The 13,673-nt window shown below is 40.9% G+C and overlaps 1 protein-coding gene across 1 annotated transcript in view; it reads right to left on the bottom strand.

Annotated features, from left to right (window-relative positions):
- LPA (lipoprotein, Lp(a)) overlaps positions 1 to 13,673 on the bottom strand; it is a 90,116-nt gene that overhangs the window by 36,621 nt on the left and 39,822 nt on the right. The window contains exons 13-15 of the mRNA XM_011935091.1: positions 12,239 to 12,398; positions 8,242 to 8,423; positions 6,861 to 7,020 (exon numbers count right to left, since the gene is read on the bottom strand). Coding sequence (XP_011790481.1) covers positions 6,861 to 7,020; positions 8,242 to 8,423; positions 12,239 to 12,398 — 502 coding nt within the window. The remainder of the gene's footprint in view (positions 1 to 6,860; positions 7,021 to 8,241; positions 8,424 to 12,238; positions 12,399 to 13,673) is intronic.

The raw sequence follows: 13,673 nt of genomic DNA, 5'->3' as shown, positions 1-13,673 counted from the left end.
ACCCAGCCATCCCATTACTGGGTATATACCCAAAGGATTATAAATCATGCTGCTATAAAGGCACATGCACATGAATGTTTATTGCGGCGCTATTCACAATAGCAAAGACTTGGAACCAACCGAAATGTCCATCACTGGTAGACGAGATTAAGAAAATGTGGCACATATACACCATGGAATACTATGCAGCCATAAAATAGGATGAGTTCATGTCCTTCGTAGGGACATGTATGAAGCTGGAAACCATCATTCTGAGTAAACTATCACAAGGACAGAAAACCAAACACTGCATGTTCTCACTCATAGGTGGGAATTTAACAATGAGAACACTTGAACACAGAGTGGGGAATATTACACACCAGGGCCTGTCATGGGGTGGGAGGAGGTGGGAGGGATAGCATTAGGAGATATACCTAATGTAAATGACGAGTTAATGATTGCAGCACACCAACATGGCACATGTATACATTTGTAACAAACCTGCATCTTGTGCACATGTACCCTAGAACTACAAGTATAACAATAACAAAAAAAGGATGTTGAATATTGCCCCCCCCCGCCATCACTCTCTTCTGGCTTGTAGGGTTTCTGCAGGAAGATCCACTGTTAGTCTGATTGGGTTCCCTTTGTGGGTAACCCAAACTTTCTCTCTGGCTGCCCTTAACATCTTTTTCCTTCATTTCAACCTTGGTGAATCTGACGATTGTGTGTCTTGAGGTTGCTCTTCTTGTGGCGTTTTCTGTATTTCCTGAATTTGAATGTCGGCCTGTCTTGCTAGGTTGGGGAAGTTCTCCTGGATAATATCCTGAAGAGTGTTTTCCAACTTGGTTCCATTCTCCTCGTCACTTTCAGGTACTGCAATCAAAGGTAGGTTCAGTCTTTTCACATAGTCCTGTATTTCTTGGAGGATTTGCTCATTCCTTCTCATTCTTTATTCTCTAATCTTGTCTTCATGCTTTACTTCTTAACTTGATCTTCAATCTCTGATATCCTTTCTTCCACTTGATTGATTTTGCTATTGATTGTGTATGTGTCATGAAGTTTTTGTGCTGTGTTTTTCAGCTCCAAAAAGTCATTTATGTTTTCTCTAAACTGCTTACTCTAGGTGGCAATCCTTCTAACCTTTCTTCAAGGTTCTTAGCTTCCTTGCATTGTGTTAGAACATGCTCCTTTAGCTCAGAGGAGCTTGCTATTACCTTCTGAAGCTGGGACCCATTTGAGGAGGTACCCTGTCCCTTATCAGAACTCTAGGGCTGTGCTGGGAGATCCACTGCTCTTTTCAGAGCTGGCAGGCAGGAAACTTTAAGTCTGCTGAAGCTGCACCCACAGCCAACCCTTCCTCCAGTTGCTGTCCCAGGGAGATAGGAGCTTTGTCTATAAGCTTCTGACTGGGGCTGCTGCCTTTCTTTCAGAGATGCTCTGCCCAGAAAGGAGGAATCTAGAGAGGCAGTCTTGCTACAGTGGCTTTGCCAAGCTGCAGTGTACTCTGCCCAGCTCAAACTTCCTAGCGGCTTTGCTCACACCGTGAAGGGAAAACCTCCTATTCAAACCCCAGTAATGGTGGACACCCCTCCTCCCACCAAGCTTGAGTGTCCAAGGTCAACTTCAGACTGCTGTGCTGGCAGCAAGAATTTCAAGCCAGTGGAGCTTAGCTTGCTGGGCTTCATGGGGGTGGGATCCACTGAGCAAGACCACTTAGCTCCCTGGCTTCAGCCCTTTTTTCAGGGGAGTGAATGGTTCTGTCTTGCTGGCATTCCAGGGACCACTGGGATATGAAAAAAATCTCCTGCAGCTAGCTCAGTGTCTGCCTAAATGCCAGCCCAGTTTTGGGCTTGAAATCCAGGGCCCTGGCGGTGTAGGAACCCCAGGGAATCTCCCGGTCTACGGGTTGTGAAGACCATGGGAAAAGCATAGTATTTGTGCCAGAATGCACTGATCCTCACGGCACAGTCCCTCACAGCTTCCCTTGGCTAGGGAAGGGAGTTCACTGACCCCTTCCACTTCCCAGGTGAGGTGAGGCCCCACCCTGCTTCAGCTCACCCTCTGTAGGCTGCACACACTGTCTAACCAGTCCCAGTGAGATGAGCTGGGTACCTTGGTTGGAAATGCAGAAATCACTCACCCTCTGTGTTGATCTCACAGGGAAATGCAGACCGGAGCTGTTCCTATTCAGCCATCTTGCCAGCCATCAACTCTTTCTGAATCTTTTAAGTGGAGTATTTAGGCCATTTAGATTCAATTTTAGTATTGAAATATGAGGTACCATTGCATTCATCGTATTCTTTGTTGCCTCCATACTTTAGTTTTGTTTTTTGTTTTTGCTTTTTAACTTGTACTTTTGTTGTACAGGTCTTGTGTGATGTATGCTTTAAAGAGGTTCCACTTTTATGTGTTTCTAGGATTTGTTTCAAGATTTCAAGCTCCTTTTAGCTGTTCTTCTAGTGGTGACTTGGTAATGGTGAATTTTCTTAGCACTTGTTTGTCCAAAATGATTGTAACTTTCCTTCATATATGATGCTTACTTTTGCTGGATACAAAATTCTTGGCTGATAATTGTTTTGTTTGAAGAGGCTGATGATAGGGCCCCAATCCCTTATAGCTTGTAGGGTTTCTGCTGAGAAATTTGCTGTTAATCTGATAGGGCTTCCTTTATAGGTTACCTGGTGCTTCTGTCTTACAGCTCTTAAGATTCTTGCCTTTGTCTTAACTTTGCATAACCTGATGAGAATGTGCCTAGGTGAAGATCTTCTTGTGATGAATTTCCCAGGTGTTCTTTGTGCTGCTTGTATTTACATGTTCTTTGTGTTTCTTGTATTTGCATGTCTAGGTGTCCAGCAAGGCCAGGTAAGTTTTCCTATTATACCCCCAAATATGTTTTCCAAGTTTTTAGTATTGTCTTCTTCCTTGGGAGCCACAATTATTCTTATATTTGGTCATTTTTGTTCATATTTTCTTATCCTTTTTCATTTGTCTTTATTGGATTGGGTTAATTTGAAGAGCTTGTCTTTGAGCTCTGAATTTATTTTTTCTACTTGTTCAATTCTATTGCTGAGACTTTCCAGAGCATTATGCATTTCCAGAAGTATGTCTAAAGTGTCCTAAATTTTTTATTGTTTTTTAAATTAAGCTATCTATTTTGTTGAATATTTCACCCTTTACTTCTTGCATCATTTTTTTGGATTTCCTTGCATTGGACTTTGCCTTTCTCTGCTCCCTCCCTGATTAGCTTAATAACTAATCTCCTGAATTATTTTTCAGATAAATCAGGGATTTCTTCTTGGTTTGGATTAATTGCTGATGAACTAGTGTGATTTCTAGGGATGTGATGAGCCTTGTTTTGTCATATTACCAGGGTTGGTTTTCTGGTTCCTTCTCATTTGGGTAGACCGTGTCAGAAGGAAGGTCTAGGACTGAAGGCTGTTGTTCAGATGTTTTTGTCCCATGGAGTGTTCCCTTGATGTAGTACTCTCTCCCTTTTCCTGTGGATGTGGATTCCTGTGAGCTGAACTGCAGTGATTGTTGCCTCTCTTCTGGGTCTTGCCACCTAGAGAGTCTACCCAGCTCTGGGCTGGTACTGGGGGTTGTCTGCACAGAGTCCTGTGATGTGAACCATCTGTGGGTCTCTCAGCTGTGGATACCAGTGCCTGTTCTGGTGGAGGTGGTGGAGGGTGCAATGGACTCCATAGGGGTTCCTAGCTTTGGTGGTTTAATGCCCTATTTTTGTGCTGGTTGGCCTCCTGCATCAGCTGTAGTAGTGTGGAGAGGGACTAGAGGTGGGTGGGCCCTAGAACTCCAAAGATTATATGCTCTTTGTCTTCTGCTACCAGGGTAGGTAGGGAAGGACCATCAGTTGGGGGCGGGACTAGGCATATCTGATCTCAGACTTTCCTTGGGTGTGTCTTAGTGAAGCTTCCATTGGGGATGGGGGTGAGGTTCCTAGGTCACTGGAGTTGTGTACCTAGGAGGATTATGGCTGCCTCTGCTGAGTCATATGGGTTGTCAGGGAGTGGAGGAAAGCTGTCAGTCACAGGCCTCACCCAGTACCCATGCAAACCAAAGGCTGGTCTTACTCCCACTATGGCCCCCACCCCCCAACAGACCCAAGTCTATTTCCAGGCGGAGGGAAAGTCAGGCTTGAAAACTTGCCTGAGGTTTTCTACTTCCCAGCTGTGAAGGAAAAAGGCTTTAGTCCTCCCACCTGTGAAGTCTGCAAGCCAGATTCATGTCCTCCCCCAAGTTCTGGCCAGGAGGCTTCTCCCCTGTTCAAATTGTTACAAAATTCAGGTAGAGCAGTCTTCCCTGTGGAGTTTTACCCTCTGTTCCTCTGGCCACCCTCCTGATAGATCCCTGTGGTGCCAGGCAGGAATGGGCTGCTTGGGGATCCAGCAAGCTCCCAGGACTTCTCTGCTCCTTCCTCTACCCCTGTATTTCACTTGGCTCAGCTCTCTGACTTTACTGAACTCCAGGTAAAGTTGGGAACTTCTCCTGCAAACAGACTTTCAGTTTCTCCAGTTGGGGGCTGTGTTTGAAGGAGTAAGGCCCCCTCTTTGCCATTTCTGCAGTTGGGACACTCACAGTATTTAGGGTGTCTCCTGGGTCCTGCAGGAGCAGCCTGCTTCCTTCACAGGGTCTGTGGGTCCTCTCAGGATTGCTGGTCTGTTCTTACAGTCAATATCAGGGTAAAATTAACAATACAAGCCTCCACATGCTGCTCTGTCCAGAGCTGCAATCTAGTCCTGCCTTCTGTCCACCATGATCCCTCACCTCTCTGGTTTTTCTTCTTTCTATTACTTTAAAGATGTTACTTCATTGTTTCTGACTTTAATTGTTTCTGATGAGAAGGCATCAGTCATTTGTGTAACTATTCCTCTACATAAACAATGTTTTTTCCTCTGGCTTATAAAATTTTCCTTGCTATCTTTGATTTTAGACAATTTAACCAAGATTTGCCCAAGTAAATCATACATTTTTACTTTTCGAGATCATATTTCTGATTGATTAATTTTCTTGAATCTGTGAGTTTCTTACTTTCTTCATATTTGGAAAGTTTTAAGTCATCATTGCTTCAGGCACTTTTTCTGTTCTAGTATCTCTTTCCTCTCTTGTGATATTTGATCACAAGAACAAATGATCACATGTATATTTTAACTGTTCTTGCTAATTCCATCATTTCTGTCATTTCTGGGTCTATTTGTATTGAGTGATTTTTCTTCTGGTTATGGATCACACTAAATGCTTTTTTTATGTCTAGTAAATTTTTAAATTTATGTCACATATTGTGGATAACAGACAACTGAGCAATTTGGTTTTGTTGTTTACCTATGAAGAGGTTAAGTTTTCTTCTGATGGGCAACTAATTGATGTGTGGATGATTTTGGTGTTTCTGACTTGCTTTTCAATTTTGCTAGGATTTTTGTGGAGTAGACTTTGCTCTTAAAATACATCAACTCTGTTTCCGAAGAATGGCTTTTCTGGGATCTCTACTGAATGCCCAAGATTTGCAATGAGTCTCTTCTCTAGCTGGTAAGAACTCAAATATCTCCCAGTGCTTTGTGAGCTCTGCCATCTCCACTGAGCTCACTGTTCCCTTGTAGTTGTTCTTTCCCCAGTAGCCGTTCTTTGTCCTGCTTTCATTGTGGAATCATTCCCTGTGCATACGCAGGTTTATATTACACTGAGGCAACTTCTATGTGTATGACTGTAGCTCTTTATCTCCACAAATTCTTTCTTAATATTACCAATCATAGAAAATCCCAGCTGCCTTTGTAATTCCAAATTCTGGTGTCTCTCAGTTCATCAAGACTGCTGTGGTCTCTTGGGCTCCATCTCTTTGCCCTTCAATCCATGATGAAATACAGAATACTTATGGAGTTGAACACATTTGTTTCCTGTTCTAAATTATCTCAATACACTACTACTGTCTGTTGTGCAACATGTGAAAACAGTATTTTCATATATTTTATAGTCATTTGCTTCAAAACGACTGTTATGCTTACACCTGCTTTCTGTCCACATACCTGTCCATTTTACTTTTCAGCATTTGTGTACTTTCTGACTCTCATCTGCCTTCCTGCTTTTGCTCTTCATGTCTTGGTAACACATGTCCTTTCAGACCACTGGTGCTTCAGACCCAGTGTGTTTATACAGGTATGTATGTGTACATATATATATGGGTATATATATATACACACACACACAAATATATATATTTGTATGTGTAAATGAATATTCAGTTACATACCTGAATATTTATATATAAATATTTAAAATGTTATATTAAAAATATATAAAAATACTCAGACATACATAGTGAAACAATATAATTTTTAATAAAATGTTAAAAATATATAAATTTATAGAAAAATTTAAATATAAAATTTGTATATAAGTATATAAATATTCAGACATATATATAAATATTCAGATGTGTGTGTATGTCTATCTATATGTCTTAATTTTTTTTTACTCATTACCCATGACAAAAATGGCAAACAAACCTTCGGGAATTGAAGTTTAGAATGACAAAATTGCATGGGTGAAAGATGACATTGATTTTTAGTGGGCATTGTGGAATGGTACTGTATTTAAGCATTTGGTCATTTGATCTTCTGAGCTTTACATGAATGTGACTTCACCATCTCTGTATATTCTGCTCCTTCCATAAAACTATTAGGAAATATACCAGGCCTAAAATTTCTCTTCTCTTAGACTCTTTGCTCAAAAGCAAAAGTCCTGAGACATTTTGCCAAAATGTGAGTCTAAGAGAAATTTGTCCCTAGGAAGTGAACTCAAAGCATAGCTCTTCTAACCAACATTTGAGTTGGCTGTTGCTTCTCTTAAGGTTTTAATCAAATACATACGCATTTGGGTAGTTTTCTGGGGTCCTCTGATGCCAGTGTGGTATCATAGATGACCAAGATTGACAGTTCCTTCCTGTGACAGTGGTGGAGGATGTGCCTCGATAACTCTGTCCATCACCATGGTAGCAATCCTGGACCACAGGGCTTTTCTCAGGTGGTGCTGAAATTAAAATAAAAGAAATCATAGTAATTGCATGAGCAGAGAAACATGGGAGACAATTTATGTCACAAACTGGACAGTAGCCTCTGAAAATTATTACTATTCTTTTTTCTACTAGTAGCAAAAGGATGTGAAAAGACTCAATAGAGTCATAGTATTCTAGAATTTTAACAAGTTCAAAGAAACATTATTTTTAAATCTAAAGATAAAGAACAGAGCAGAATGCTGGACACTGGAAATTACATTCATGTGCAGCTCCATCCTATGAATCTCTACTGGGTTTTCATGAGAACCATAGGGCAGAAGACCAGAATGCAATGCATTCCTTGGTGCAGGCTGTAGGAGGTGACTGGTGGTCAGTCAGGAACAGGCATGAGACCCTTCCACATTTCCCTAGACCATTGCTCATACCAAGGCAAAAGCCTTAACCTTCTGAAAATTTGGGCAGGAAATCATCCTGCATTTAGAAGTGCAGGCAAAGACTCATTGTTTCTCAAGGAGGGTTAGAGACAAACAACTTATTCCCTTGGAGGAGAGATAGAGAGTCTTCTGGTGCCCAGAATCCTGAATTGCAACAAAGCAGAATTCTCTTCCTCTTCTTCTGTAGATTCACTGCCGATGCAAGTTTCATGAGAAGAAGAGGCAAGAACACCTGGAAATTTCTAACTTCAAAGCCATGTGAATAGAGCCTGTGAAAGACTGAGGTAGGCCAGGGAGAGAGAGCATTTGTTGGTTACCTCCTGCTGTGTAGCCCCAGGACAATTAAAAAGAATGCAGTCTCCTTAGGTTTCTCTAGGATATTATACTCAAAGACCACATTCTTAAAGACTGCATACTATGGATTGCAATGAAAAAGGTCTATCTGAAATCACTAGAAAGGCTTATTGGCTTGGAAATCTTCACATATTTGGCAGGTTGTTAGAATATCCATTTTGGCTAGGACACTGAAATGACCCACTTAATAACCAGGGGAGTGGTAAGTACAGTGCCCTGGAGGGTCTGTGCGCTTCCTAAAGACACTGTGCCCTTCCTAAAGACACTGCCTCCTCATGGGGTGCCAAAAATCACAGCTCTGGATCCCCCAGAGAGGGCGCTGAGGCTTTCTTTCATATAACAGACCCTCAACCAACCCTCCAGTGTACCACTGAAGGCTTCTGCATCAGTAAGATTTTCCATGGCTTTTCATCCCAGTGTATAGATGTCTAATCACAAACATCTTACCTTGTTCAGAAGGAGCCTCTGTGCTTGGAACCGGGACCACCATGGGAGTTGTGAGGACACTTGATTCTGCCACTGGACATTGCGTCAAGTTGCAGTACTCCCACCTGACACTGGGATCCATGGTGTAACACCAAGGGCGAATCTCAGCATCTGGATTTCTGCAGTAGTTCCTGGTCAGGCCACTGCAAGTTTCAAAACGATACAAGTCACCAGAGATGGGAGAAGATTCAAGAGCACTTAGCGCCCTCTATGGTTTGCTGTAACAAAGTGTTAACAAGTACCTTTGAAATATTCCCATTATACATACAGTAATATTGCCATAAGCACAAATGGTCTTCAACTTCAACTTATAAACAAGTGTGGACACATCACAGATTATAATTTTTATTTTAAAACCTCAAAAGTAGTATATGCTTTCTATAAAAACTGAGATAATACATGTCTGTACAAGAAAGGATCAGAATATCCTCCTTTCACCTTCTGCCAAATACTTTCCTCCAGAATAAATGACATAGATTTTGAAGTATATATCTTAGATTTTTTTAATGCACATACAAAGGTATCTCTGTCTGTCTAGCTCTTTGTATCTCTCTCTATAGGACTATATAGTAATAGGTAAGTTGGAACTCAAATACATTTCCCCAAGGAAGAAAGGACATCCAAGATTATATATATCCCATGCAAGCCCCCTCACTCTACTCATAGTGTAGCATAAATGCTCTACATTTGCAATATAAAATAATCATGAAAATAGTATTACTATAAATACTGTATCTGGCAGAGCAAGGAGGTTTGGCTCTACAAGACTTATAAAAGCTTCCCTGGAAAACTAGCTCCCAGGCAGGATGTTGCTTCTCTAGGATTGGTTCATGGGCAGGACCTCCTCTCCTGCACTCAGTCCATCCTCTGCTGGCTGCAGCCACTCTGGGACTGAAGGAATGGGTGATGAGTTGAAAGAACAGCGGGACCCAAGGCATAAAGGGAGATGGCTAGGTAGACTATGGGATCTGAAGGGGCCAAGTGGCTATGGAGGAGTCAGAAAACAATGCAGTAAGAGGCACAACAGGTGAAGACCCTAGGCTGGGGGAATCTTGGAGAATGCATTCCCCCTTATGCCACCCAAGAACGTTGCTCCAACCTCTCAGAATCCTCATATTATTTTTCTTCTACTTATCTAGCATTCTTTCACATTTTTTGTTACACAATCCTGCTGATGAAACATTCTTTTATTTGTTCTTTGTTTTTAGGATGACAGAATATGTACTTACATAACATTCATTTTCAATGGAATTGTTTGCTGTGCACAGCGTTTAAGTTTGCTGTTTTTTTTTTTCCTTCTTATCACTCTAAAGGTGTTATTCCATTGTTTCTGACTTGATCTTTTTTTTCTTCTTAGTGTGTTATTTCATTGTTTCTGACTTGATCTTTTTTTTCTTCTTAGTGTGTTATTTCATTGTTTCTGACCTGATCTTTTCTTCTTCTTACCACTCCACAGGTGGTATTTCATTGTTTCTGATATGATCTTGTTTTCCTTCTTACTATGCTAAATGTGATATTTTGTTGTTTCTGATTTGGTCTTTTTTTCTTCTTACCACTCTAAAGCTGTTATTCTATTGTTTCTGATTTGTGTTGTTTCTGACGAGAAGGCATCAGTCATTTGTGTCACTTTTACTCTATGTAAAGGTATGCTTTTTCCCTCAGGCTTCAAATAAGATTTTACTTTCTATCTTTGATTATGGACAATTTAATTATGATGTGTCCAACTAAATCATACAGTTTTACTTTTTAAAATCCTATATCTGATCCATTGAGCTTCTTGACTACGTGAGTTTATCATATTTTCTGTATTTAGAAAGTCATCAGCCATCACTGCTTCAAGTATTTTTTCTGTTCCAACATCTCTTTCCCCTCCTCTGTGACTTGCTTTAAACATATATTAAATATTTTGATATTTTCATAAATGTCCTTGAGGCTCTGCTTATTTATCTGCTCAGGCTCTGTATGAGTGTGCTGTGGTTTGTACAGCACACTCATTCTAGTTAGCTTTATCATCTGTACTATCTAGTATGATTATAAGGCCATCTAGTGATTTTCTCATTAAAGAGATATCTCTTTTTTTAGTTCTTGACTTCCATTTGGTCCTTTTACAATTTTTCTTTCTGTTGATATTATCCATTTATTTATTTCTTGTTCATGCTTTCTTTAAATCCTTGAACACAATTCTGATACATACATTTTAAATCTCCTTGCCAATTCTGTTATTTTTATCATTTCGGGGTCTATTTGTATCGACTGATTTTTCTCTTGGTTATGGATAACACTAAATGCTTTTTGTATGTTCAGCAAATTTTTAAACGTATGTAACACATTGTGGATACCATATAATTGAGAGATTTAATGTTGTTTACCTCTGAAGAGGTTATGTTTTCTTCTGACGGGCAATTAATTTACTTGGAGATCACTTGGATCTTTTTAGACTTGGTTTCTAAGCTTTTCTGGGGTGTTTCCAGAGTAGACTTTATTCTAGGAATGCATTAATTCTACTCCTGAAGTATGGCTTTTTTGGGGTCTCTGCTGAATGCCCAAGATGTTCAATGAGGTGTCTCTCCTCAGGCTGGTCAGAGCTCAGATACCTCCCAGTGCTGTGTGAGCTCTGGCATCTTCACTGAGTTCACTGTTCCTCTGCAGTTGTTCTTTCCCCAGTAGCTGCTCTTTATTCTCCTTTCTCTCTGGAACATCTTTCTGTGCATACACAGCTTTCTATTTAGCAGAGACTTGAGGAGACGTCTGTGTGTATTTCTGGAGCTCCTTTTCTCCACAAATACTTTCTCATTATTACCTAACCTAGAAAATATCAGTGTTATTAGTTACCAAAACTCCAGTCTCTCTTCCCAGTTTAGCAAGACTGCTGTGGAATGCTTTGGTTAAAACTCTTTGCCCTTAAGTGTAGGAAGAGTAATTATGGGGTTGATCTTATTTGTTTCCCTTTCTAAATTATCTCAGGTTGTACTGTCTGCTGTCCAACATGTGCAAACAGTTTTTCCATATTGTTCACACTGACTTATGGCAAGGGGCCAGTTCTTGTCAGACATGCATTTTTTGTCCATGTACCTGCCCATTTTAATCACCGCAACTGTTTACTTCCAGACTTTCATCTGCATTCCTGCTTTTACTCTTCCTGACAACCCATATCCCTTCAGAAAACTGGTGCTTAGAACCCAGTGTGTTCACACAGGTTAGTACTCATATATAAATATATGCACTAATTACTTCTTCTTCTTCTTCTTCTTCTTCTTCTTTTAAGATTGAGTCTTGCTCTGTCACCCAGGTTGGAGTGCAGTGGCATGCTCTCGGCTCACAGCAAAGTCTGAATCCCAGGCTCAAGTGATTCTCCTGCCTCAGCCTCCCAAGTAGCTGGAATTGTAGGTACCCACAACTATGACCAGCTAATTTTTGTATTTTTGGTAGAGATGGGGTTTTGCCATGTTGGCCAGGCTGGTCTCGAACTCCTGACCTCTGGTGATCTGCCCACCTTGGCCTCCCAAAGTGCTAGGATTACAGACCTGAACCACTGTACACAGCCTGAATTTGTTACTTCTGATCCATGTCAAAAATGGCAAACACAAACTTCACTTCAGGCAGGGAATGGAGGATAGAATGATAGAATCGCATGGTTGAAAGACTGCATGGATATTTAGTGGGCATTGTGGAATGATACTGTGTCTAAGCATTTGGTCATTTGATCTCCTTAGCTTTACATTAATGAGACTTCACCACCTCCATATACCCTGCTGCTTCCATCAAACTGTTATGAAATATAGCAATCCTAAAATTTCTCTTCATTCAGACTCTTTGCTCAAAAGGTTCCTGAGACATTTTGCTACAAACTCTGAGTCTATGAGAAATTGGGACCTAGGAAGTGAGTTTGTAGCATGGGCCAGCTAAGGGAAATTTTAGTTGACTATTGTTCCTTTTATGGCTAACATGATAGACATACGCATTTGGATAGCATAATGGGATCCTCTGATGCCAATGTGGTGTCATAGACAACCAAGACTGACATGTTCTTCCTGTGATAGTGGTGGAGAATGTGCCTCGATAACTCTGTCCATCACCTTGGTAGCAGTCCTGGACCCCAGGGCTGTTTTCAGTTGGTGCTGAAATTAAAAGAGAAAATCAAGCTCAGCATTGCCTAGAAAAGAGAAACGTGAAAAAAAATTATGACACACAAGGTGGAATAATCTGAGGATTAACAATTTACACTCTTCCATAGTAGCATGCCAATTGAAATGTAGAATAAATAATACAAATAGACTCATAGGATTCTTTTTTTAAAATTTTTTTTTTGAGATGGAGTCTTGCTCTGTCACCCAGGCTGGAGTGCAGTGGCTGGATCTCAGTTCACTGCAAGCTCCGCCTCCCGGGTTTATGCCATTCTCCTGCCTCAGCCTCCCGAGTAGCTGGGACTATAGCACCTCGCCCGGCTAGTTTTTTTGTATTTTTTAGTAGAGTTGGGGTTTCACCATGTTAGCCAGGATGGTCTCGATCTCCTGACCTTGTGATCCACCCGTCTCGGCCTACCAAAGTGCTGGGATTTATGACTACTTACTAAATTTATAGAATCCTATGAGTCGCACCCGGCCGACTCATAGGATTCTATAAATTTAATAAGTAGTCATAAATATTTCAATTCAACCCTGGAAAACTAAAAAAGCAACAAACAAAAAACAGATCAGAGTGCCTATACTTCAAAATTACACTCATGTGATGGTCTTTTGCTTACACCTCTTCTGGGTGTTCATGAGAACAAGGCAGGAAATCAGGGTGTCATGCATCAGGCTGTGCAGGCTGTAGGTGGTGATTGACTGTCAGTGGTGGGTGTACATGAAACCCTTGCACATTTTCCTAGACCACTGATCCTCCAAAGCAAAAGCCTTCAGATTCTGGGGTATGGGGCAGAAAAAGATCTTGCATCTAGGACCTGCAGGTAAACACACATTGCCTCTCAGGGAGGAGGAGTACAGGCCAAAATTTTATAGCCTAGGAGGGGAGACAGAGAATCTTGGGCCCAGGATCCCTCATGACAACAAAGCTGACATCCACTACTCTTCTTATCAAAAAACAATGGAGATATATGTTCCATGAGGAAGAGGGATGAGAACACTGAAAAATCCCTTCCCTCAAATCCTAGGTGTGCACAGCCTGTCCAAGATGAAGGTAGGCTTAGGAAATAAAGAATTCGGTGACTATGTATTGCTTCAAAGACTCAGGACAATACGGATCTAATGAAGTCATGTTAAGTTTCTCAAGAACAGCAGCCTCAAAAATGGCATTCCTCCAAAATGGCAAAGCTGAAGACTGCAATAAACACTGCCTATTTGAAGAAAGGGCTGGACAGGCTTAGGAGCTTGGTAAATCATTACAAATTTGGC

This window comes from Colobus angolensis, unplaced genomic scaffold (genome assembly GCF_000951035.1).
Source record: "Colobus angolensis palliatus isolate OR3802 unplaced genomic scaffold, Cang.pa_1.0 Scaffold14, whole genome shotgun sequence".
NCBI lineage: Eukaryota > Metazoa > Chordata > Mammalia > Primates > Cercopithecidae > Colobus > Colobus angolensis.
The sequence above is the reverse complement of the archived record's forward strand: the minus strand, read 5'-3'. Positions and strand labels throughout refer to the sequence as shown.